The following is a 23,991-nucleotide window of genomic DNA, read 5'->3' as shown; positions in this document are numbered from 1 at the left end:
CCAAAAGACAACTGACAGAATGGGAGAAGATATTTGCAAACGACATATCAGATAAAGGGCTAGTGTCCAGAATCTATAAAGAACTTAGGAAACTCAACACCCAAAGAACAAATAATCCAATCAAGAAATGGGCGGAAGACATGAACAGACATTTCTGCAAAGAAGACATCCAGATGGCCAACAGACACATGAAAAAGTGTTCCATATCACTTGGCCTCAGGGAAATACAAATCAAAACCACAATGAGATACCACCTCACACCAGTCAGAATGGCTAAAATTAACAAGTCAGGAAATGACAGATGCTGGCAAGGATGCGGAGAAAGGGGAACCCTCCTACACTGTTGGTGGGAATGCAAGCTGGTGCAATCACTCTGGAAAACAGCATGGAGGTTCCTCAAAATGTTGAAAATAGAACTACCCTATGACCCAGCAATTGCACTGCTGGGTATTTACCCTAAAGATACAAACGTAGTGATCCGAAGGGGCACGTGCACCCAAATGTTTATAGCAGCAGTGTCTACAATAGCCAAACTATGGAAGAACCTAGATGTCCATCAACAGACGAATGGATAAAGAAGATGTGGTATATATACACAATGGAATACTATGCAGCCATCAAAAGAAATGAAATCTTGCCATTTGCGACGACGTGGATGGAACTAGAGGGTATCATGCTTAGCGAAATAAGTCAATCGGAGAAAGACAACTATCATATGATCTCCCTGATATGAGGGAGAGGAGATGCAACATGGGGGGTTAAGGGGGTAGGAGAAGAGTAAATGAAGCAAGATGGGATTGGGAGGGAGATAAACCATAAGTGACTCTTAATCTCACAAAACAAACTGAGGGTTGCTGGGGGGAGGGGGGTTGGGGGGGTGGGGTTATTATGGACATTGGGGTGGGTATGTGCTATGATGAGTGCGGTGAAGTGTGTAAACCTGGCGATTCACAGACCTGTACCCCTGGGGAAAAAAATATATGTTTATAAAAAATAAAATTTATTTAAAAAAAAAAGAATAACAGATAATAATTCCCTAATTTAATTTGTTATATAGGGAAAAGGAAAATTAGTATGTGGCGTGTATGGGGAAACTTCAGGCAATTGGAACAGGAGTCTTCCATAACTGTACACTTTCTCTGAATTTTATTTACTCAGCATACCAGTTTTTCTAAACTCTGAAGTAATGGTAGAAAGTATACTTTAATCATCTTTGTACCCTGGTGACCTAACATATTTCAAATATTAGGTATGTAACTTGAGGGAAATGGCTCTTTTCTGACAACTTTGCTTATCTCCACATAGGCCACATAAATACATCTCAAGGCAAATCTAACCTAAGTCTTAGTTGAAAGCTTCATGATTCCTCGCAGAATGAGAGGAGGTAAGCAGCCTCGTGAGGAGCTGCCACCAGTTTCTCTATCGGCTTCCTATCTGCAGGAGACTGTTACAAGTTCATTTCTCACCCATCTGCCTATTTTCTGTTGAACACAGACTTTCCACCTCTCTCCCTTAGGGTACAACTGCAGGGTTCTGTGTAAGTCCATAGAACTAGTTGGTTACAGTTTTGAGTGAGCCTCCTCAACAGTGAAACAACTTATTGTATGTGCCAGTCATTTGGCCCAGCTGATTCAGTGATGTATCCTGGGACTAAAGAGGCAAGGCTCGACCCTGTGCTGATCTTGCTTCTAGTTTATAAGTAACTGTCTAAACCCATTTATGCTTATTGTCTCATTACCATCAAAATCTGTGGAAATGTGGTAAGCCAAGCTAGGAGCTTCAGTGATGACTTTTGTGACCCTGTTAAACACCACACCACACCATTAATAGGGACTTCTTGGCCACTTGTCAGTGACTAAATACATAGTGACTAAATAAATAAAAGTATTGGAAAATAAGAAAGGAAGGGAAATTTACCTATATGAGATGAATAAAGTCTTTAACAGTTTCTTTATAGGTTTTTTTTATGTGTCACAAATAACATCCTTTTGGGTTTTTCAACCATTTAAAAATGTAAAGATGATTCTTAGCTCATGGACCATATAAAAATAGGTGGTAAAAAAATAAAAAGATATATGGACCTTAAAAAAAAAAAAGATGGTGGGCTGGATTTGGCCAGTGTTCCATAGTTTACTGGAACTGAAGTTCTGAAAACCAGGATTTGTAAGTTGAAGATTAACATAGGGCACAATGAGAAAAAGTAGACTTTCACAATATAGGGGTTTCATATATTGTTTATCTGAACCTGGGTCACTTTATTATTCTTATTTTTACCTTTTCTTATAGGTAATGGGAAGGTTGATTTTGATAAGTTGATGGATGGTGTGAAAGCTCTTACAGGTGAGAAGTGATATTAGCCTAAGAGTATAAATTTTTCTCAAAATTATATTTTAAAGATTTTTTTACTACTTGTTTATTCTACCATTTTATCTTTCATCTGATAGAATTTTTAAAATCTAATTTCTTAGAGTTGGGCTTTTGCTCATCTATACTTTAGTAATAAAATTTCAGTTCTGTGTCTTGTTAGCAAATTCTTTGTTTTTTGAACTTGACATTATCACTTTTCCTATGTTGGGGAAAATGTTCTAGATCAAATCAATGAATAGTAAAGTAAAGCTCTAAGAAAGATATAGGTGATTATATTATTTAAAGATGATCAGAAACATTGTCTAATCTGATGACAGAATTATTTGGATCAATCCTAATAAAATTCTAATTCACTAGAAAAATATGTAAACCTTCTTTTTTGTGTTGATAATCCACACTTTTTGTAATTATTATTTTATCTCCATTAATAGAACGTGGGTCATTTTAGTAGTGTTAAGGGAAGGGATTTATTTGCATGAATGTTACTGGTTAGGTAATTAGATATGTCTACTCTGCCTTCATCAAGCAGTAGAGTTCACGTGAACAGGCTCAGATGATTTTTTTTTCACATTTTGAAATTAGATCATCCTTAAAGTTCTTATCTGATAACATCTTGTGTTTTTGAAGGAGGGGAGATTGATGCCAGTGATGTGGGAGACAGTCTAGGAAACATGGGACTAGAACTCACAAAAAAGGAATTGTTGACGCTGCTGAAAAATCTACCAATAACTGGTAAGAATTTCAAATACTCGTGTAGACTTTAAGGGAACTTACATATTTGTAAAAAGTTTAAACATTGTCTTTATTTGATCATGGAAGAAAGAATATGTATCTTGAAATAATAAGCATGACCTTATTCTGCCTCAGAATCAAGAAGTTCCATTTCAGTTTAGGAATCACAAATACAGCAGTCATGGATCCTGCCATTAAGGGAAAAAAAATCATATCATCACTTTTGAGTCCACTGAGAGGCAAAAAAACATTGAACTGTGAATATGAGAAATAGAAAGTATGCACTAAGAGGTAAAGAAGGATAAGTCAAAGCAAGAAATGAAAAAGAACGTGTTTCATTAGCCAAGAGTGGCTGCCTCTACTGCCCATGATTAGGTGGAATGTCTGCATTGTGAATCCTCTTTATGTCTTGATTTCCTTGTTTTAGAGTAAACTGGGTATTTGTAGAGTAAGTAATCATATATGTGCTGCCAAAGTGAGCACTCTAGTGTAATTAACCAAATATATCTTCTTAAAATTCTAGCTCTTATATTTTATCTCAGTGAATTTCTACATAATTTGTGACCCTAATTGTGCAATTTCTTACAGCAGATGGAAAGATCTATCAAAATAGGCTAATGGATGCTGTTAAGTCTCTTAGAGGTGGGTAAGAATTGTAAGAAAATACAGATAGATCTGAAATCTGTCAAGTTTTTTATTTCCACTCTTTCCTAGTCACTAGATTTTTGATATAACTGGGCATCTGTATTGATCTTATACTCCTTCATAAGACTGTAATTTGCTATTGTATTTTTACTTTCGTGTGCTAGGAAGAAGTCTCATACTCTTAGGGAATTTTTTTGAACTCAGAGGAAAAAAATCAATGAAGCCTGTCTGTAATTTTTTTAAATTAAGTAATGATTCAGTTATGTAGGTAATCTGGTCATTAGTAGAAATAAGCTGGAGTTTTAGCTAACAAAAGTAAACTTCACTTATTGGTTAAAAATATACAAAAGTTGTCTCCCTATGACTCTCATACTGAACTGGCTTTACAGTAATCTCCCCTTATTCATAAGGGATGTGTTCTAAGAGCTCCAGTGGATACCTGAAACCATGAATAGTACTGAACCCCATATTATACTCTGTTTTTCCTATACAAATATTCCTCTGATGAAATTTAATTTATAAATTAAGTACAGTAAGAGATTAACAATAGTAACTAATAATAAAATAGAACAGTTATAATAATATACTATAATAAAAGTTATATGAATGTGGTCTCTGTCTCTTTCTAAATAGCTTATAGTACTGTGTACTCATCCTTCTTTTTGTGATGATGTGAGGCAGTAAAATGCCTACAATGATGAGATGAGAGGACGTGAATGACGTAGGCGTTGTGATGTATTATTAGGTTACTATTGACCTTCTGATGACAGGTCAGGAAGATATCTGCTTCCAGACCATGGTTGACAGTGTATAACTGTAGAAAGCTAAACGCAGATGGGGGAGGGGGACTACTGTAACCTTCAAATTAATTAATTTTCCCCTTTAAAACTTTATGCCATATAGCTTAGTCCTTGGAACCAGATTTATTTGAAGAGGTTTTAATTATTGTGCCTGTTATTGATTTTTGTTATCATTTTATCAGACTTACTGACCCTTGGGTCTTACTCCCTTATGCTAAAGGGTTAATCATAATACATAAGAATTAGTAGTTTTGTCACTTTTTGGATTCCTTAAATTTTGTCTATATACATGTCTCTTTCCCAAGGAGGAATGGTTGATGTCAACAAGCTGGACACAGTTCTGGGAAATATGGGCATGAGCCTCATAGAAGAGGAACTTAAAGATCTGACACAGAATCTTCCAGAAAATGGTAAACATGTAAACATTACTGTGCTCCACAAGAGCACAGGAAAGTGTGTCTTTTTTTTTTTTTTTACAAAAACCCCAGAGTATGATTATTTGGAATCAAAGAGCCCTTTTGGAAAAGTTACAAGAAAAAATAAGCTTAATGTAAGAATCTTTTCTCCCATCAGTCTCATCAACTTCATGACAGCTTTTTGCACTGTGGAGCTGGGCTCAGGGAAATTCCCAGGGCAGAGAAAAAGAATAAATCAGAAAAGAGGAAACAGTAAAAGAAATAAAGTAAGAGGAAGATGAGGAGGGATGGAAGTAGGATATAATGAGGAATAGAAGGAAAAAACTATAATCATTGAAAATTATTAAAGTGCAAATAGGAATTTTCTTAAGTAAATTTTCTTAAGTAGCTATTCAAAATAGAAAGTTAAAAGGAACAAGGAGTAATGAACATGACTGCTCCTCCACCACAGATGGCAGCTACTGCAGAGGAAAGCCATTGTGGTGACACTAGGAAGTATGTCATGTTTCTCCTATTCCTGGCACTGTGGATTCCCACATCTCTGAGCAAGTCTCCATGAGTCTATGTAATGTTCAGGAGCTTGAAATCCCAGTTGAAAGATGGAAACAGTGAGACTTTTCCTGAGCTCCCTATTCATATTTCAGAATTGATGAACGAGGTGTATGTAATTTTTGTTGGCTTATTTTCTTTGTAACCTGCCATTTGTTTGATCCCAGGAAACAGACCTGTAACAGAGATTTATATGCAAGAGGTTTCTTGGGGAATACTCTTAGGACAATACCTATAAGAGAGTGAGGGAAGCAGGATTGGGCAGTATGGTTGCTACAGAAGCCTCTGCTGATCCCACAGCGGTTGGGCCTTTGTGCCTGCACCAACCAGTCATTGGATGTAGGCTGTTCTCTGAGAGGGGACATAATCGTAGGTGAGGCAGCTCCTCTGATGTTGATGGTGAGCCTCAGACAATGAATGATCATTCAGAGACACATCAGTACATTGGTTAAAGACACAGACTCTTTAGCCAGACAGACTAGGTTTGAATTCTGACCCATCTGCTTAAAATTTGTGTCCTCTTACTGTTTCTATGCCTTAGTTTTTTCATCTATGAAAGGGTTATATTAGTACCACCTACTTAATAAGAGTTTTTTATAAGGATTAAATCAGGCCAGTGCCTGGCACATAATAGTGTTCAATGAAGTTACTTATTATTATCATCATCTGTTACTATTATAATCATTACTATTGTTATTAAGTCCCTCTAAAAGCTTATGGGATTATATTTGCAAACCTTTGCAAAATGTTTACTTGATATGAGTCATTTAGAAAAACTTTGAGTAGGACCCAATACTAAAGTAAGAACAAACCTTTCTCTTGACATTTACATCAATCTATGTTAGTGATTTCTTATACTGTGAAGTCTACACATTGCTGAGAATGTCACCAGGATTGGTGTAGGGCCAGAAGGGAGGCAAGGAAGGAGAAAAAAAATGTGGAAAGAGGGTGCAGAGGCCAGGACCTGTGACTGGAATTAAGAGAATTTAAAAAGGTAAATGGAAATAAATAAGGGAGAAACATAGAAAGCCCTAATTGGTATAATAATGATTAAAATTTCACACAAGATTGCTTTAAATTTGCAGAGACCATGTTCCCCCAGCTATTTACAATACAGAGAAAGAGATATTATGTCACCTTTTTTGTTCCCTCATAGACACTGTCACAGAGCAAAGTTATCCGTAATTTGGGCCAGCGTATTTGACATGTTCTCCCTACTTGAAGGCTTTAGGGATTCCCATGGGTGTTATATGCTACTAATGAGTCATTGAACACTACATCAGAACCAAATGATAATACTGTATGTTGGCTAATTGAATGTAATTTTTTAAAAAAGAAACAAGCTCTGGTTTTTAAGAAATGTTAAATAAAGTTGAAGTGTGACTGTTCACAAAGCAATTCCTTTCCAGAAGGGCAAGAACTAGAATATGTTAACCTTAGAAGATTCCAATAAGGCCAAGAAATATCTCCCCTAGAACATTTCCTACCTAGCTATTCCCATTGGGCAAGTCAGTTTTTTCTCACCTTATTCTGATGGTGTTCAGTGGCATCTTTGCCATTTCTACTTTCCATTTGTCAGAGATAAGCTCTTTATAGAAGACATTTTGTTAAATTACTTTTGATCTTCCATTATTTTTGATCCACTAGTGCAACATGTATATTTTGTTTCCTTTTTTGTTTGTGGCTTGAATTTACACTGGTATATAGAGAAACATGGTTCTAGATGTGAGCCAATCAACTTTTGCCTTGAAGACCTTCTTTCGGCTCAAAATGCCCATGTGAGATCATGGTGGATTTTTGCATTGCCCTTATTAGTTATATTTTCTCAATAATGTAGTTCACGTTTCACTAATTTTGTCTTCTGCTGTTAGTCAAACAATAGTGCAAAATAAAGGTGCAAAAGTGTTTTTGCTGCTTTTCTTTCTAGAAACACAATAGAGTTGAATTCTGACTTAGTGAGCTAATTCTAAGTAATGTTTCCACTTTCTTGTCCGTTTAAAAACTAATATAGGGGCAGCTGGTGGCTCAGTCGGTTAAGCATCAAACTCTTGGTTTTGGCTCAAATCATGATCTCAGGGTTATGAAATCGAGCCCCAGTTCAGGCTCCGTGCTCAGTGGGGAGTCTGCTTGAGATTCTCTCTTTCTCCCTCTCCCTTTGCCCCTCCCCACCCACGTGCTTACTCACTCTTGTGCTCTCTCTCAAATAAATAAATAAATCTTTAAAAAAAAAAAGCTAATGCAACAAACCATTGAATATCTATTATATATCTGAAGGCTATAGTTAACCTCTAGTATGTCTTAAATCATTTCTGACTTGCACATATAATTTAAAGGGTTGATGAAGTCTTTTCAGTTTAATTGTAATAATGAATAAGTAGTGAGTGTGGGCTGGCTTTACATGAATGGAAATTTTCCAAACTTAAAACATTGAAATATTGTAGATATTAACTTTTTTATTTTTTTCCACAATAGCATTGGTAAATAATAATTTTCTAAGATCTAAATGCTAAAAAGCAACTAAGATAGAAGGGATTTCCTTTATATATCATTCTTTTATGACTAAAAGTTTTAATATCTTAAAGGAAAAAAGTTAAAGCCACATTAACTGTGTTTGTGAAGTGTAAAACCTTTCTCTTCACACTAATGAAGGGGGAAAATAGAATAAGATTCTAGAGCAGGTAATAATTACTAAATTCTTTTTGGCTCAATTTCTCATCTCTAGTGTTACATATGAGTATAATTTGTATATTGTCTTTCAGTTGATGGGAAAGTTGCTATGGAACAGGTTATGGATGCAATGAAATCTTTCACAGGTTAGTGATACATTAGTAATAAACTGGGGGCCCCACAGCTTTATAATAGTTTCTGCTTTTCTGTGGTGTTTTTCCAATATCCTGCCACTAGATCCAATAGAAAGTTTTATCTTAGATTATGTAAATTTAAGTTTGGCAAAAGGAAGTAAAAGTAAAACAATACAAAAAAATACCTACAAGACTAAATCTTGGTAAGATCCTGCATTCTATAGAGTTTTACTTCCTAATAAAATGTTTCCCTGTGTGAAACTTTAAGCAGGCACAGTAAATGGCACTGTGAATTTTCAAAGGATTGAGTTAACATTGTCAACATTTACATTATTAATAAAATCACATAACACTTTCTTACATTAGCCACCTATGTGGATTAACTTGAACAGTAATAGAAATGAATTTATTTTTCCCCAAAGTTAAAAAGATCCCCTTACCTATGAGTACTGAAAGATCAACTAAGATTTCAATACTATGTAATGAATGAGGACTGTGTTGTGCTTTTGTTATTCAACCTAAAACTTGAGATCATCAATAATATGTATACCTATCTCTAACTTTTTGAAGGTGAAAAGGTTGATTTGGATAACTTGGAAAACATACTGAAAAATATGGGGATTGAACTCACTGATCCTGAATATACAAAGCTGGTGAAAGCACTGCCCGTTAGCGGTAAGCCTAAAAAAATGCAGCCAGAACCTTAACAACTAGACTCTGTACAAGCCTGAGAGCAAAAGCCTAAAGCTTTAGAATTTAATGCCTAAGGACTACTGGAAAATAGAAACTTTGGGTTATATTTAACAACCTGTCAGCCAGGTTGTTTTACAAAGTGAATGTTTTGTACTCTCCAAAAATGTGAAAATCATAAAATACAAAGATTGATGAATTTTCCCACATTAAAGGATATCAAGAGGGGGCGCCTGGTCGCTCAGTCAATTAAGCATCAGTCTTTGGCTCAGGTCATGATTCCTGCCTTGGGCTCCCTGATCAGTGGGGAGTCTGCTTCTCCCTCACCCTCTGTCCCTCCCCACTGCTGTGGGGAGTGTGCTTTTGCTCTCTCAAATAAATAAAGTCTTAAAAAAAAATAAAGAGCCATGACAACTTAATGCTTAATTCTTATAGATGACATCAGTGGAGCAATTGGTGAAATTGAGTAAATTTTGTGCATTAGTTGGGTGTGCTGCACCAATTTTAAACTTTTAATTTGGATAATTATACTGTGGTTGTGTGAGAAGTGTATATATGTGTGTGTATATGTATGTATATATATTTTTAAATTTTTATTTAAATTCAATTAAATCAACATATATTATTAGTTTCAGAGGTAGAATTTAGTGACACATCAGTTGCATACTTTTTTTAAAGAAAATACACACTAAAGGATTCAGGGGTTAAGGGCATTGTGTCTGCAACTCACAAACATTCAGAAAAAAAAATAACATTCACATACAGAAAGGATGACAAAACAAAATGGTAAAATGTTAACACTTGAAATTCTGGGTGAAGAGTAAAAATTTTTTGTACTATTTTTGCCATTTTCTGTAAGTCTCAAACCATATTAAAATAAAAAACTACAATTAAAAATTAATAAAGCTCTGTCAGTGTCATATCGATTTTGGCTTGAGACTCTGAACTCTCCAGTGAAAACCTGCCATGATAAGGTAAGCAATGACCCAAATGTTGCTTTAAAATGATTTTAATATTTTTAGATGGTTGGGTTTTTTGGTTCCTATTATTTTAACTTTTTATTTCTATTTTGACATAATTTCAAACTTACAGAAAAGTCTTAAGAATAGTACAAAGATTCACAAATTTGTTCAGTTTACCCATTTGTTTTATCATTTATCCATACCCTCCCTTTCTCCCCAACACACACACACACACACACACACGTGCATGCACACTTTTTTCCTGAATCGCTTATAGAAATATTACCATCAAATACCCAGAAATAATAAATTCACAAGATTTAAAACCTCTGCATCAGAAAAAAAAAACCCACAATTTTAAAAAAGCATTTGTGTCAGGTATGACAAAGACATAATGAAGAGCTTCTTAAAGACCTTTATGGTAAGTAAAAAGACAACCAAATGTAAGAATGGACACTGGACAAGGAACATCAACATGTGTGTGTGTAAATGGGTGTGAAATATCTGAAACACTTTTTTTTACAACCATGTGTATTTCAGCATGATAGAATTCTGCTAAAAATAGTCTTATGAGACAAAGTGTACATTTGTACATTTAAAGATTTCTCATTCCTTTAGTGCTACTTCAAGGTAAAACAATAAAATTCTTGGACAAATTGTTATTCTTTTTGAATATAAGAAATAAATTGTATTCTTATGTATTCCCTTATAAATTTCCCTGTATCATAAACCAGCTCCATTTTTTTAAAACAGATGATGGAAAGGTGTATCAAAATAGGATATTAGATGCCATGAAGTCTTTAAAAAGTGAGTAAGAATTCTAAGGTATTGTTGTTTTTGTCTGAAATCTTTAGGCTTTGCTAAAGATTTTGAGTCCTGTGTCTCTCTTTATATTTTTAGGCCTTACTTTTGCTTCTTTCCATATATTTTCACTTGACAGAGAAATGGTGTCTGTATTTTTATCTTCATAGGAAATAACATACTTGAAATTTTCTTGATTTTGTTCCAAAATAAATAACTGGTATCTGGATATGTGCAGCAAAATTGAAGTAGAGGATTAGCTTCACTTTCCCACATTAGGAAAGTTGTCCAGCAACAGACAACAGACAATCTTGGAGTCTGAGCAATGAAATAAATGCTTCTTACTGTGTGTTAGGACTATTAGAAATAACAGACGAGTATGTGCCAGTTGCCATTAAGTCTGATAATCTTGTTAAGAACTCCTTTTCTATGTAGATTTGTCACCAATATAGGTTTTAAAGAAATGTATGCAAAAACAATGAATACTGTTACGCTGAAAAGAAATGAAAAAAAAATAAAAAATAAAATAAGGGACAGAGTATACCTAAAAAAAAAAAGAGAGAAAAGAAAAGAAATGTATTCCATTTCCATTGTTCCTACTGACTTTCTTTGTCCTCTTGGACAAGCCAAATGGAAATTATGGTCTTTTCAGGAATGTCAGTAACAATCCAAAGATACAAATCATATTTTTTGTTGTCTCTTTTATTATAAATATCTATACATACTCATTAAAAACATCCAAAGGCATGAATGTATTTTTCATGTTTTAGATCATTTAGTTACTCTCCTGTTCCTTTTCTACCTTTCTTAAGGAGGAAAAGTTGGTATCAACAACCTGATACCTCTTCTGGAAAAAATGGGTATCAAGCTCACAGAAAAAGAACTTGCACAGCTGAGAAAAAATCTACCTACTGATGGTATGGATAACAGATAACTATTGTCAGTCCCTAAAAGAGACTTTTTTCTGTCTTGTACATGATAATTTCTAACACTAGATTTAGTTAGTGGTATAATAAATGCTCAAAATCCTGGGGAACCCTAAAATGAGGAACAAGGCACAGATGCCTACTGATGTTACTGCCACACAACATTGTTTTAAAAGTTCTAGCTACTTCAGTGAGATAGTAAGATTAAATAGTATCAGGAAAGACACGATATTATCTTTAGTTTCAGATGACATGATTATGTGTCTAGGAAACCCAAGAAGCACACAACCTAAAGGAAATCTATTAAAACTATTGAGTCTTCAATAAGACATTTTTGTTCAGGTTGGCTCAACATAAGATAAATGTGCAAAACTTAATTGCTTTCCCTAAGCTCACAATAAACAAGTAGAAATAGAAATGGGAAAAATATCAAACCATAAAATATCTAGGAATGAATTTTGTAAGAAATAGGCAAACTGAACATAAAAAAGAAGAAATATGGTTCATATGAAAAAAACTATAAAATCTTAAATGGAACATAAAACAAAAAATTAATGTCCTTGAAGCACTAACATACAAGATCAGATATGTTAAATCAGACTCACATGAAACAGAGATCTTATCAAGTATCAAGCTTTACTAAATAATGTCAAGGATAAAAGCAATCAAAAAATCAAAACAGGTCCAAGATGTCAAAGACAGCTCCATAGTTTTCTTCCTTCCCATGTTGGACATACCATTCTGACCCAGAATAGATGAAGTCTCTGTACGAAGACCACAAGGTCACCTTACACAACAGAAGGATTTAAATTATGAAGCCTCTTCAGAGAGTTCTATAGACTGTGTTACATTTCCAGTGAGCCATGCCTCATAAGTCATGGGCCCTATTTACTGTAGGTTATTCTTAGCGAGAGACTTACTGTTAAGGACATTTCTAACATAAAGTCTCTTCCTATAACAAATACCATTAGTCTGTTTATCTAGAGGATCATTTGACAAAGATATTAAAGATATTAAAGTCACTTGCCTTCTTTTCTTTCCTCCAAAGGCATATCCCCCTCAGTAAGGGAAGTTAATGGATTATAGACCCTCTGCTTTAACACTTTCCTCTCAGAAATATTTAATATAGAATATTTAATAAAAATTTTCAGAATCCCAATGGGGTGTTATCATAAGAACTTAGAAATGATTTAAAAGAACAAATGAAAGAAGAAATTCCCAACTATAGCCAAGAAAATTATGAAAAAAGAAAACTAGAATGGAGATTTGCCTTATCATATATTAGCACTTACTATAAAACTACTATGTAGGGACGCCTGGGTGGCTCAGTTGGTTAAGCGGCTGCCTTCGGCTCAGGTCATGATCCCAGCGTCCTGGGATCGAGTCCCGCATCGGGCTCCTTGCTCGGCAGGGAGCCTGCTTCTCCCTCTGCTTCTGCCTGCCTCTCTGTCTGCCTGTGCTCGCTTACTCTCTCTCCCTCTGTCTCTGACAAAAAAAAAAAAAAAAAAAAAACTACTATGTAATCAAAACAAAATTTCATTGGCAAGTAATAAATAAACAAATAAATGTAACAAAATAGTTAAAAAAATGGATAATCTCATTCTTTAACATGTGAATACCCAATTTTCCAAGAACCATTTAATGAAGACACTTCCTTTTCTCCACTGAGTATTCTTAGCTCCCTTGTCAGATATTAGTTGGCCATGTATGTATGAGTTTATATCTAAGCCATTAATTTTCTTTCATTGGTCTAAAGCATGTGTGTTGTATGTCAATACCATACTCTTTTGATTACTATAGATTTGTAATATAGTTTGAAATAAAAAAGTGTGATACCCCAGCTTTGATCTTCTTCTCAGGATTGGTTTGGCTTTTGTGGTTCCAAATGAATTTTAGGGTTATGTTTTATATATCTGTCAAAAATGCCATTGGATCCTGATGAGAATTGCATTGAACTTGTAGGCAGCTTTGGCTTAGTATGGACATTTTAGCATTATTAATTTTTCCAGTCTTTGAACACAAGATATCTTTCCATTTATTGGGTGTCTCTTCCAAAATTATTCCTAAGCCCTTAATTGTTTGTGATGCTATTGTAAATGAGATTGTTTTATTTCTTTTTCTGATAATTCATTACTAGTATAGAGAAACACCACTGATTTTTATATGTTGATTTTGTATCCTGCATCTTTACTGAATTCATTGATTAAATCTAACAAGATTTGTTGGTTTTGGTTATTTTTTTGTTTTGTTTTGTTTTGTTTTGTTTTTTAGTCTTTAGGATTTTCTGTATCTAAAATCATGTGATCTGCAGATAGAGACAATTTTACTCTTCCTTTCTGGTTCTGATGCCTTTTATTTCTTTTTCTTGCCTAATTTTTTTGGCTAAGACTTAGAGTACTGTGTTGAACAGAAATAGTGGACATGAGCACCTTTGTCTTATTCCTGATTTTAGAGAAAAGGCTTTCAACCTTTCACTACTGAGTATGATGTTAGATGTGGGTTTGTCTACATATGGGCAGAGCCAATGGCTGGGCTCTTCACTCAGGCAGTGCTGCAAGAGGAACTGTAGGGTGACCTACACAGCCTCTGGAATGCTCTCAATAGGTTTCCTGGTCAGGTGGGACAGAAGGCTATACTCAGCAATAGGCAGAAGCCATGAATTTGCTTTCTTACCTGGGTGGGGTGGCAGAACAGGCCCCAAGACCAGGGTGGCTTATTGGCTGGGACCCAAATCAGGCAGAGTTCCCAAGAAACCAGCTTGGCTCTGCAGATGGGCAAAGCCACTGTCTAGGATAGCTACTCAGGTACTGCTGCTAGGAGAAACAGTCTGCCAAGATCCAAATTCTGGTTGCTATAAGTCATTCTCCCTTCCCCCATTTCAATCTGATCTCCATTGGTCAAGTCCCACAGATTCCTCCCACATTATCTATGGGACAAGACCCAACTGGGTCTTCCAGGAAGCAATCCACAGTTCTGGAGGAGTTAGATGTCCACCTTGGGCTCTCTTTTTCCCAACAGAGAAAATGTAGCTCTGGGAGGCCCTCTCAGTGCAGCACTATACCAGCCTAAGAGAGGGGTAGTACAGTTCAAGTGTAGCCGATTCTCTTACCCTTCTAAGGCAGTCCTTCTCAGTCTCTATAGTTCAGGGAGGTGCTTCACCCTTATTCTCATATCCTATATTCTGGGATTTTCATAATGGTGACTTGTCTGTGGATATTTGCAAGATGGTCTTTTTGTGAAGACCCAGCTGAATTTGGGAACAACCTATGTCACCGTCTTGATGACATCACTCTATATTTCAATGCAAATGTAATTTTGTAATGATAAAAGTAATTATAATTTAAAGAAAGTTAAAAGAAAATATAAATCAGTCCACATCATTCCTGAACTTCCCTTCAATGATTCTATATAGCCTAGTAGATGAAGGCTAAGCTTCTTAAAATAGCTTACAAATCCCTCAATAATCTCAGCCCAACCTGACTCTCTTATATCAGCTTTCCTCTTCCAAATCCATACTTTATGGAGGGCACCTATTGCATGGAGCACTGGGTGTGGTGCATAAACAATGAATTCTGAAACACTGAAAAGAAATTTAAAAATAAATAAAATATTTTTTTAAAAAATTTTTAAAAAATCATACTTTATTCTTCATGCTGAACTGACTATAGTTCTCCATACCTTGCTTATGTATACAATGTATATATTGTGCCTAGGTTTTTGGCAGGTTTTTGTTTTGTTTTGTTTTGTTTCTACATTTCTCAGACTCTCTTCCATGTGGAAGGCTCTTTCTACGCATTCCCTTTTCCTTTAGTTAAAGTCTGATATTTTAACTTGCTCATGTACTACGTACTCTGAGATACAATCATTTAACAGCCTACTTCCACCCAGTAGTGGTTCCTATATGAGCTGTGGCCCTCACGGTTCCCCATTAGCTGACCAATACCAATGATCCAGAAACACTGGAAAAGGTACCTTTTTCTTTCTGCAAACTCCAGTATCCATGACATCTTTTTGCAAATACATAGATCCCTGAAATTCAGAGATTTAATGAAAGTGTGGGTAAAATTATGATATTAGTGGAACTTACCTATCATTTTCCATCAATATATGTCCTTTATATATGTTTTTGGAGCTCATGACTTGATTACATTTCTCAATTTTCCCCTTTCAAAGCTGATGGAAAAGCTGATCTGAGTGAAGTAATGGATGGAGTGAAAGCTATTACAGGTGAGTGAGAAGTTAATATAAACATAGAAGCCTAATTTTTATAGTAACTGTTTTCCTTCATGCCTTAATTGCTATGCTAATTCTATCATTTTTACCTCCTATTTGTTTAATGTTTTCATATCCAGTAGCCCAGAAGTCAGAGTATTTTCTGATGTTATTTTCCACTAAAACACTTCATTTTGCTTATTTTAAGACAGCCAAAATCTACAATAAAAGGTGAAATGATCTTTGGAAAAGACCATGGTAATCACTTAAAGAAGAAATAATATTTCCTTATGTCAATAGAATTAAGATACACTGTCTGCTGTTTGCTAATTAACAAAAGAGATATATATAATACCCATTTCTTATCATTGTCATTTTGAATATGTTAGTTCAAGCCTTCCAAGAAGCAGGATTACATGTGAAGGACATTATTATGGGAAATGCCTAAGAGAAAATAAGGAGGGGAGGTGAAAACACTGGGAGGTTGTCAGAGTGCACTGCAAATCTGACACCAAGTGAAGGAAAGAGGAAGAAAAGTTTGGGTGAAAGCATCCAAGACTGCCCTGCAGTCTGAGGAAGGTCTGGCAATACTGTTTTCAAGAATCCTCTGGTCAGGGGCACCTGGGTGGCTCAGTCGGTTAAGCCTCTGCCTTCAGCTCAGGTCATAGGATGGTCAGGTCATGGGATGAGGTCAGGTCCTGGGATCTAGCCTCGCATCAGGCTCCCTGCTCAGCAAAGTGTCTGCTTCTCCCTCTCCCTCTGCTCCTCCACCCAACTTGTGCTCTTGCTCTCTCTCCCTCAAATAAATAATCTGTTTTAAAAAATCCCCTGGTTAAAGTCATCATATTCCCCAGGAACTGGGCTCCCTTAGGAGCTGCACCTAGCCCTTGACCAGTGCCAATGGTAGGTGTGGATTTTGTGCAAAAAAAACAGATTAATTTCAAAGCAGAAGATGGGGCCCTTGGTTAATTATGTTCTCCATAGTTGGAAGTCCTGCAGGTACATTATCATGATTACCAGTGAGATTGCCCTCTCTTATTAGCCTTTAGAAAACCAATTATGTTTCTGTGAATGACATTACCTTAGTGTAATTGGTCAGAGCTCAGCAACCCTCACTTCCCCCAGCTTATCCTCATTTTGTATGGGCATCATAATTTAGTTTTATTATTTGCAACCATTTGATTGTACTTAAATTCATTGGAGGTCATTATTTTAATCTTTTTATTAAGGAGAAAAGGCTGATCTCAACAGTGTGAAAACTGTTCTGGAAAACCTGGGGAAAGATCTCAAAGATAAAGTATTCTTGGACCTGATAAAACGTCATCCTTCTAAGGGTAAATGTTTTAAATACTAATGTGACCAAAAAGAGGCTTTAGATTTCGGTGTCTGTGAGAACCTCTAAAATTATTTCCATTTCCTCAGTTCCAGGAAAAAGAAAGTCTATCTAAAAAAATTTTTTTAGAATGTCCATTTATACCCGAAATGAATCCCTATCTACACAGTTTTACTTTTAGATTGGGAAATAGCATTTCCATTATGATGAGTCTTATTATCAAGAATGAAAAAAAAAAGGGGGGTGATCTGGGATTTGTAGAAAGAGGAAAAGGATTATTTAGAAGTGAAAAAAGCGAGATTGGGCAGAAGAAAAGGGGTGTGTGTGTTGTTGAATGCCTGATGTGCTAAATTTCACCCAATTTTCTCTCAAATTTTTTTATAAGAGAAATTTCTAGTGAAAACTCTTGAAAAGCCATTTATCCTAAGAGTATCCTAATGATTTTCCACATTTCTCTGTGACTTCAATTCTGCCTTTTCTTATAGAAGATGACAAGATCTTTCAAAACAGGTTGCTAGAAGTTGTGAAGTCTCTAAAAGGTATGTGAGCAGCATAATGAAGTGCAGACAAATACGGCATCTCCGCATTTATACTGTTTCCAAGACATTAGTGGATGCTGCTCTCTCTCTACACTGATTGTAAATTTATGCTCCCACTGAAGATCAAGCTTCACTTAGCTGCCAATCTTTTACTTTATATCTAGGAAGAAAATCTTGTACTTTTCCAAGATTTTCCAAACTTTTCAAGAAAACAAATACGAGATTTCAAGTTGGATAGCAAAACATAACAGAAAAGATTAGCACTGACTCAGGGAAATGAATCAGCTGCCAACACGTACTAACCTGGGAGTTCGGTCATCAGATTAAATATTTTTACTACTTTACTTCTGAACAAGTAACAAAATATTGTTCAGAAGTAAAACAGATTTTCCTCCAGAACTTGAATTCTACTTAGCATTTATTCAGTGCTGTTTAAAACCTTGCGTTTTATAGTCTGGTCCCCAAGACAAGTCTCAAGAGAAGGACCTTAATTCTAATGTCCTAGCTGACTTTCTCTATAGACATAAAGTCCTTAGTCTCTTGTTCTAAAATTGATGGGTTTTTTTCCCCACACTTTACAACAAGAATCATTAACCCTACTACTTGGGGAGGGGGGATGTCTGTGAATAGGCTTTAAAGAATATATGACCCGCCGAAATTGTATGCAATCTTTGTGAACACAGATATATAGTTCATGAAATTCACATCAAGGTTTAAGAACCTCTTTTTTGGAGTTACATAATTTTCTTCATGGACTGTCTCTCTCCTTAGATGGGAAATTCAATGTCAACGACTTGAGTGCTATACTGGATAATATGGGAATCAAGATATCAGATAAGGAACTTAAGGCTCTGACTAAAAATCTCCCTGCTGATGGTGAGCAAGTTTTCAGATACCATAGTTACATGCTGGGAGAGTTTAAGAACCATAGCCAGTGGTCTGAGGGAAAGGGGCCTTAGGAATGGTCATCTACCCTGAAAATAATCAAGAAGCCATAAATATCAGCAAAACAAGTAACCAGCATACAAGCAGGCAATTACCGAAATCAACATGAAAACATCACACTTTGTATGTATGTCTTTTATGCTCTTTACCCATCTTATGTTCGCTAGAAAACAGTCTTCCACATTTTGAATAGAAAAATGCAGGCAACTTAGATGATGGTACTTCCGAATGTCTTCTAATTACTAACACATATGGGTTTGAAATATTATAAAACTCTAAGTAAAATTTATATTTCTGAAATGATATATTTTTGTATTTAAGTTTTTCTTTCTAATATTAAAGGAAATAAAAATTGCATAAATCAATAGCCTAGAAAAATATTGTTCAGTAGATATTTCTTAAGTAAGCATAAATGAGGTACTTAAGATAGTGCCTGACACAAAGTTAATAAGATTTATTATCTTTACTCCCGTGTTTTCTTTCACAGTATTTTCTGAGTCTTTTTTATCTCATGTGACTTTGATTTTCTCCTACAGTTGATAGGAAGATTTCATTAAAAAGACCAATGAATGAAATGAAAGCTAATTTTACAGGTAAATGAGAAGTTAAGGTAAATCTAGGGTTTCAGCCCTTTATATTAGTTTTTAAAGTAGTATTTCTAGTATCTTACTTAATTCTGATGTTTCATTATTAAATACATGCTTCTAAGACCCCTTGGGCTGGCATTAGGAAGGCTTCTGCAATAGAATACAAGACTATATGTTAATTTTAAATCCTAAGTTTTCTGTTGCTTATGTAAGTAAAGGCTTCATGTCACAAATGTTTAACTGAACATAACCTAGAAATGTATATGGTGAAGCTTAGAAGTGATTAAGATAATGTATTCACTGAAATCATCAATAATTCTTGCCAAAACAATCAGATGTTTTTGAAGAATAATTTAGATACAATTCTACATTATTTTAATTCACTCAACAGATTTTATTCTGGAAGTTGTCTTTTCCAACTTCAGAAAACACTCCCTTTAATTTATATTAAATACAGTATTTTATAAATACCGTAAATCATTCTCAATGGTTCTACAATTGAGACTATCTTTGCCTAACTCTTCATCTTGAAATTGGCATCTCATTAAGGGGCAAGAGAGTGTATCTTATAACTTGAGATACTCTGAGAGTACCAGAAGCTCATACATGTACCATCCCCCCTCTTGAAAGGTGAGAAGATTGATCCTAGTGACTTGAAAAATTTCCTGGGAAGCCTGGGGATTGAGCTCACAGATAAGGAAAAAGAGGAACTGCTGAAAACCCTGCCAGTTGATGGTGAGCTATCATAGAAGGGCCATGGTCTTTCATGGGTCTTTACGTCTGCGTAAATATCTCCAAATTCATTTCTGTTTATTTTTCTTCAAAAGTACAAAAGAGGGACGCCTGGGTGGCTCAGTTGGTTAAGCGGCTGCCTTCGGCTCAGGTCATGATCCCAGCGTCCTGGGATCGAGTCCCACATCGGGCTCCTTGCTTGGCGGGGAGCCTGCTTCTCCCTCTGCCTCTGCCTGCCTCTCTGTCTGCCTGTGCTTGCTCACTCTCTCTCCCTCTGTCTCTGACAAATAAATAAATAAAATCTTTAAAAAAAAAAAAAAGTACAAAAGAAAAAATATTAAATTGAGTTCTAAGGTATATAGCAACCTGAAGGTATATAGCAACCTGTCTTAGCATTTATAATGGAAATTAAGTAACCCTTTAGACAAGAGTGGACATTAATAACTAAACATGTTGTTATTTGTCAAGCCACTAATTTGTTTATAGCATGAGAAGGGAAGAGAGAGAGATTGGAGATCCGTGAAGAAAAGAATAAAGATAAGCAGAAATAAAAAGAAAGGGAAGTTCTATATGATTTCACTCATATGTGGAATTTAAGAAATAAAACAGATGGACATAGGGGAAAGGAAGGAAAAATAAAATAAGATAAAAACAGAGAGGAAGGCAAACCATAAGAGATTCTTAACTATAAGAAACAATTTGTGGGTTGCTGGAGGGGGAGTTGGTGAGAGATGGGGTAACTGGGTGATGGGCATTAAGGAGGGCACATGATGTAATGAGCACTGGGTGTTATATGCCACTGATGAATAACTAAATTCTACCCCTGAAACTAATAACACTGAATGTTAACTAAACTGAATTTAAATTTTAAAAATTGGGGGAAAAAAAAAAGAAAGAAAGAAAGGTTGGCTATACTCATGTTTGAGCAAGTAGACTCTCTCGGGTACTGGAATAGGAAGGTTTGTCACCATGAAAGAAGTTTCTGTTTCCAAACTTTGCTATATAAGATGAAGTAATCTAAAAATTAGAGACAAGTCTTCTTAAAATGTTTTTTCTGAAATTATTTAATTCAGGCCATTTTTGTGATTCTATGTTAGTTTCACCATTACATGAATTACGGCTTTTTTCACAGCTGCTGGGAAGGTATATCAGGATGGGTTGCTGAAGGGTATGAAATCTCTCTATGGTAAGTAAGAAACCCAGTTAAAATTCATATTGTCTGACTTCCCCAACTTGACACCATTCAATTATGAATCCTGGCTCCTTGCTTTGGTATCATTACTTATTTATTATTATTTTCAGTATATCCACATCTTAACCAGTAACAGCATATATTTTTATCTTATAGGAAATTCCATATACTCGCATTTTTTTTCAACTGTGTACATCCCTCTCCCACCAAAAAAACAATCAAACCTAGGAAGTCACAGCATAAGAGAAAGGAAGGGTTAGCCTTGTTCAAGGGATTTGGTCAATTCTATGGGTAGCTAATATAGAAACTCATGCAAAAAACATTATATATATACAGCCCCTATTTATTACGTACAAGTATTAGATTGGTTGTCTGCAGTTTCACTTGCTTTAACTGCTTAATTTGTTTTGTTATATAGGCTTGTTATTTTTTTTAAGATTTTATTTATTTATTTGACAGACAGAGATCACAAGTAGGCAGAGAGGCAGGCAGAGAGAGAGAGAGGAGGAAGCAGGCTCCCTGCTGAGCAGAGAGCCCAATGCGGGGCTCCATCCCAGGACCCTGAGACCATGACCTGAACCAAAAGCAGAGGCTTTAACCTACTGAGCCACCCAGCCACCCCTATATAGGCTTGTTATTAAGACAAGATCTAACTTTAACTGTTTTCCTGATTTTTGTATCCTTGAACAAGTCTGTTTGGGATTTGGGCTTTGTTCAAAGGTGATTATACAAAGACACAAAATTTCTCTTTTTTGTTCTGTTTTACTTTAATAGAATTTATGATTATTATATTCATTAGGGCTTTATTAAAGAAGCAAAATCACTATGAGTGACATGGAATAAAAGATTTATTGTAAGGATTAGATTTTATGCAATTGTGAGAGCTGGTAAAGAAGTCTTTGAAAACTGTCACCTCTGCTTTTGGTGGTGGGCCTATGGCCCTGAAATCAACATAGTCAGCAATGCCAGCACTCAGGAGGAAAAACTGGTATGAAAACAACAACAAGAAAAAACTAGAACCCATGAGGACAAACTGGAATTCATGTCTCTCTTGTTTCTCCCACCCTTAAGACTGTAAGTGACCTGAGAAAGAAACTGGCATCTCTCTCCAAGGAGATAGACATGTGCTTAGCCCAAGACTAGAAGTGGTGAGAGCCAGATCTGGATGCATGGCTTCCACCCTCTGCCAACAAGGCAATCCAGAAGATTAAGAACATTATCAGGGGCTGTAATGGCACCTGGAACCCGACACCGACATTTATGATTGATTGATTGATTGTAATATTTTTTGAGAGAGAAAGAGAGTGTGTGTGAGCCAGGGCAGGGATGTGGTGGGGAGTAGGAGCATAGGAAAAGGTAGAAAATCTTTTTTTTTTAAAGATTTATGTATTTATTTGACACAGAGAGTAAGATCACAAGTAGGCAGAGAGGCAGAGAGAGGGGGGGAAGCAGGCTCCCTGCTGAGCAGGGAACCCCTTGTGGGTCTCTATTCCAGAACCCTGAGATTGTGACCTGAGCCCAAGGCAGAGGCTTACCCCACTGAGCCACTCAGGTGCCCCAAGGTGGAAAATCTTAAGCTCAACCTCACAACCCTGAGATCATGACCTGAGGAGTGAGACGTTTAACTGACTGAGCCACCCCAGGGTCTCCCTGACACTGACCTTTAGAGTATAGGAGCAGCTCCTTCACTTGTGCCTTCCAGATCTCCTGCAAAATTTTCTGTGGCCTGCCAGAACTCTATAGGTGAGGGAAATCCTAGAAATATAATTCCAGTTTAGCCAATTTGACACAGTCACAGTCTACCATCATCTTCCCCTTGGCAACTTGGCAGCCATATATATATATATATGTGTGTGTGTGTGTGTATATATACACACACACACACACATATATATATATATCTTTTAGCCTCTCCTATATTTCTAATAAAAACAGTAATCACAGTTTCTCATACAACCAAAACTATGCTAACCCTCTTCTCAGAATATGTTTCAAAATCCCAGCTATCACTCTATCCATCTCTAGGTTATGTTCATTTTCTAATTGACTCACATTCTTCCTTGACATCCTATAATTTAAACAATGATATAAGACTAGCTACTGTTCACAAATCTTCTGTTCACAAATCTTATGTAGATGCAGGGAAAATGGAGGAGGAGATAAAAAGAAAAGAATTGGTTAAATACTCATAACTGTTACAGTCTTGGGCAGTCCTTTAGCAACTGGTCACATGGATATAGTTAGTATTTATCTTGCCTTTTGCATTTCCATTTCGTATTGCCCTCTCTCTCACCAAGCACTTCAGCTGCTCCTAACTCCTTACCTGGTGGGTGATCCTAAATTTTGTTCCTGAAGGATAAGGGCCATTGTCGGACCTGTCTCTGTTGTATTGCATTATTTAATTTACAATTAGCTTTAATCACAGAACAAGGGGATACCAGCAGGTGTCCTACATTTTAGACATATCTATCCCTATCCCCACTGTGTAGTAGCAGCAGCCCAGTTTCCCCTGATGGTCAGAATAAATCACTCCAATCAGTAAAGTCATCCCTTTTTTTACTTGTAGACACATAGGAACAGGAAGACAAAGTGGCTCAGATTCAGTTTTTTTTTCTTCCTCAGTCAGTTGGCCATGGGATAGTCTTTTCTTTATCAACTTTATTGGTGCATAATTGACATATAACACGTAGGTTTAAAGTATACAGTGTGATATTTGATACACTTATATATTGCAAAATGATTACCACATTCATCACCTCACC

General features: G+C 35.9%; 1 protein-coding gene across 1 annotated transcript in view; it reads left to right on the top strand.

Annotated features, from left to right (window-relative positions):
- Nucleotides 1-23,991, top strand: part of LOC116875477 — an 86,924-nt gene that overhangs the window by 9,682 nt on the left and 53,251 nt on the right. The window contains exons 2-16 of the mRNA XM_032871037.1: nt 2,287-2,340; nt 2,995-3,099; nt 3,688-3,741; nt 4,850-4,954; nt 8,269-8,322; nt 8,881-8,985; nt 10,716-10,769; nt 11,576-11,680; nt 15,863-15,916; nt 17,131-17,235; nt 17,720-17,773; nt 18,545-18,649; nt 19,255-19,311; nt 19,936-20,040; nt 21,170-21,223. Coding sequence (XP_032726928.1) covers nt 2,316-2,340; nt 2,995-3,099; nt 3,688-3,741; nt 4,850-4,954; nt 8,269-8,322; nt 8,881-8,985; nt 10,716-10,769; nt 11,576-11,680; nt 15,863-15,916; nt 17,131-17,235; nt 17,720-17,773; nt 18,545-18,649; nt 19,255-19,311; nt 19,936-20,040; nt 21,170-21,223 — 1,141 coding nt within the window. The 5' untranslated portion in view covers nt 2,287-2,315. The remainder of the gene's footprint in view (nt 1-2,286; nt 2,341-2,994; nt 3,100-3,687; nt 3,742-4,849; nt 4,955-8,268; nt 8,323-8,880; nt 8,986-10,715; nt 10,770-11,575; nt 11,681-15,862; nt 15,917-17,130; nt 17,236-17,719; nt 17,774-18,544; nt 18,650-19,254; nt 19,312-19,935; nt 20,041-21,169; nt 21,224-23,991) is intronic.

The sequence above is a fragment of the Lontra canadensis genome, unplaced genomic scaffold (genome assembly GCF_010015895.1).
Source record: "Lontra canadensis isolate GAN:19392208 unplaced genomic scaffold, GSC_riverotter_1.0 scaffold41, whole genome shotgun sequence".
Taxonomy (NCBI): domain Eukaryota; kingdom Metazoa; phylum Chordata; class Mammalia; order Carnivora; family Mustelidae; genus Lontra; species Lontra canadensis.
This window is presented reverse-complemented; position numbering and strand designations above follow the sequence as displayed.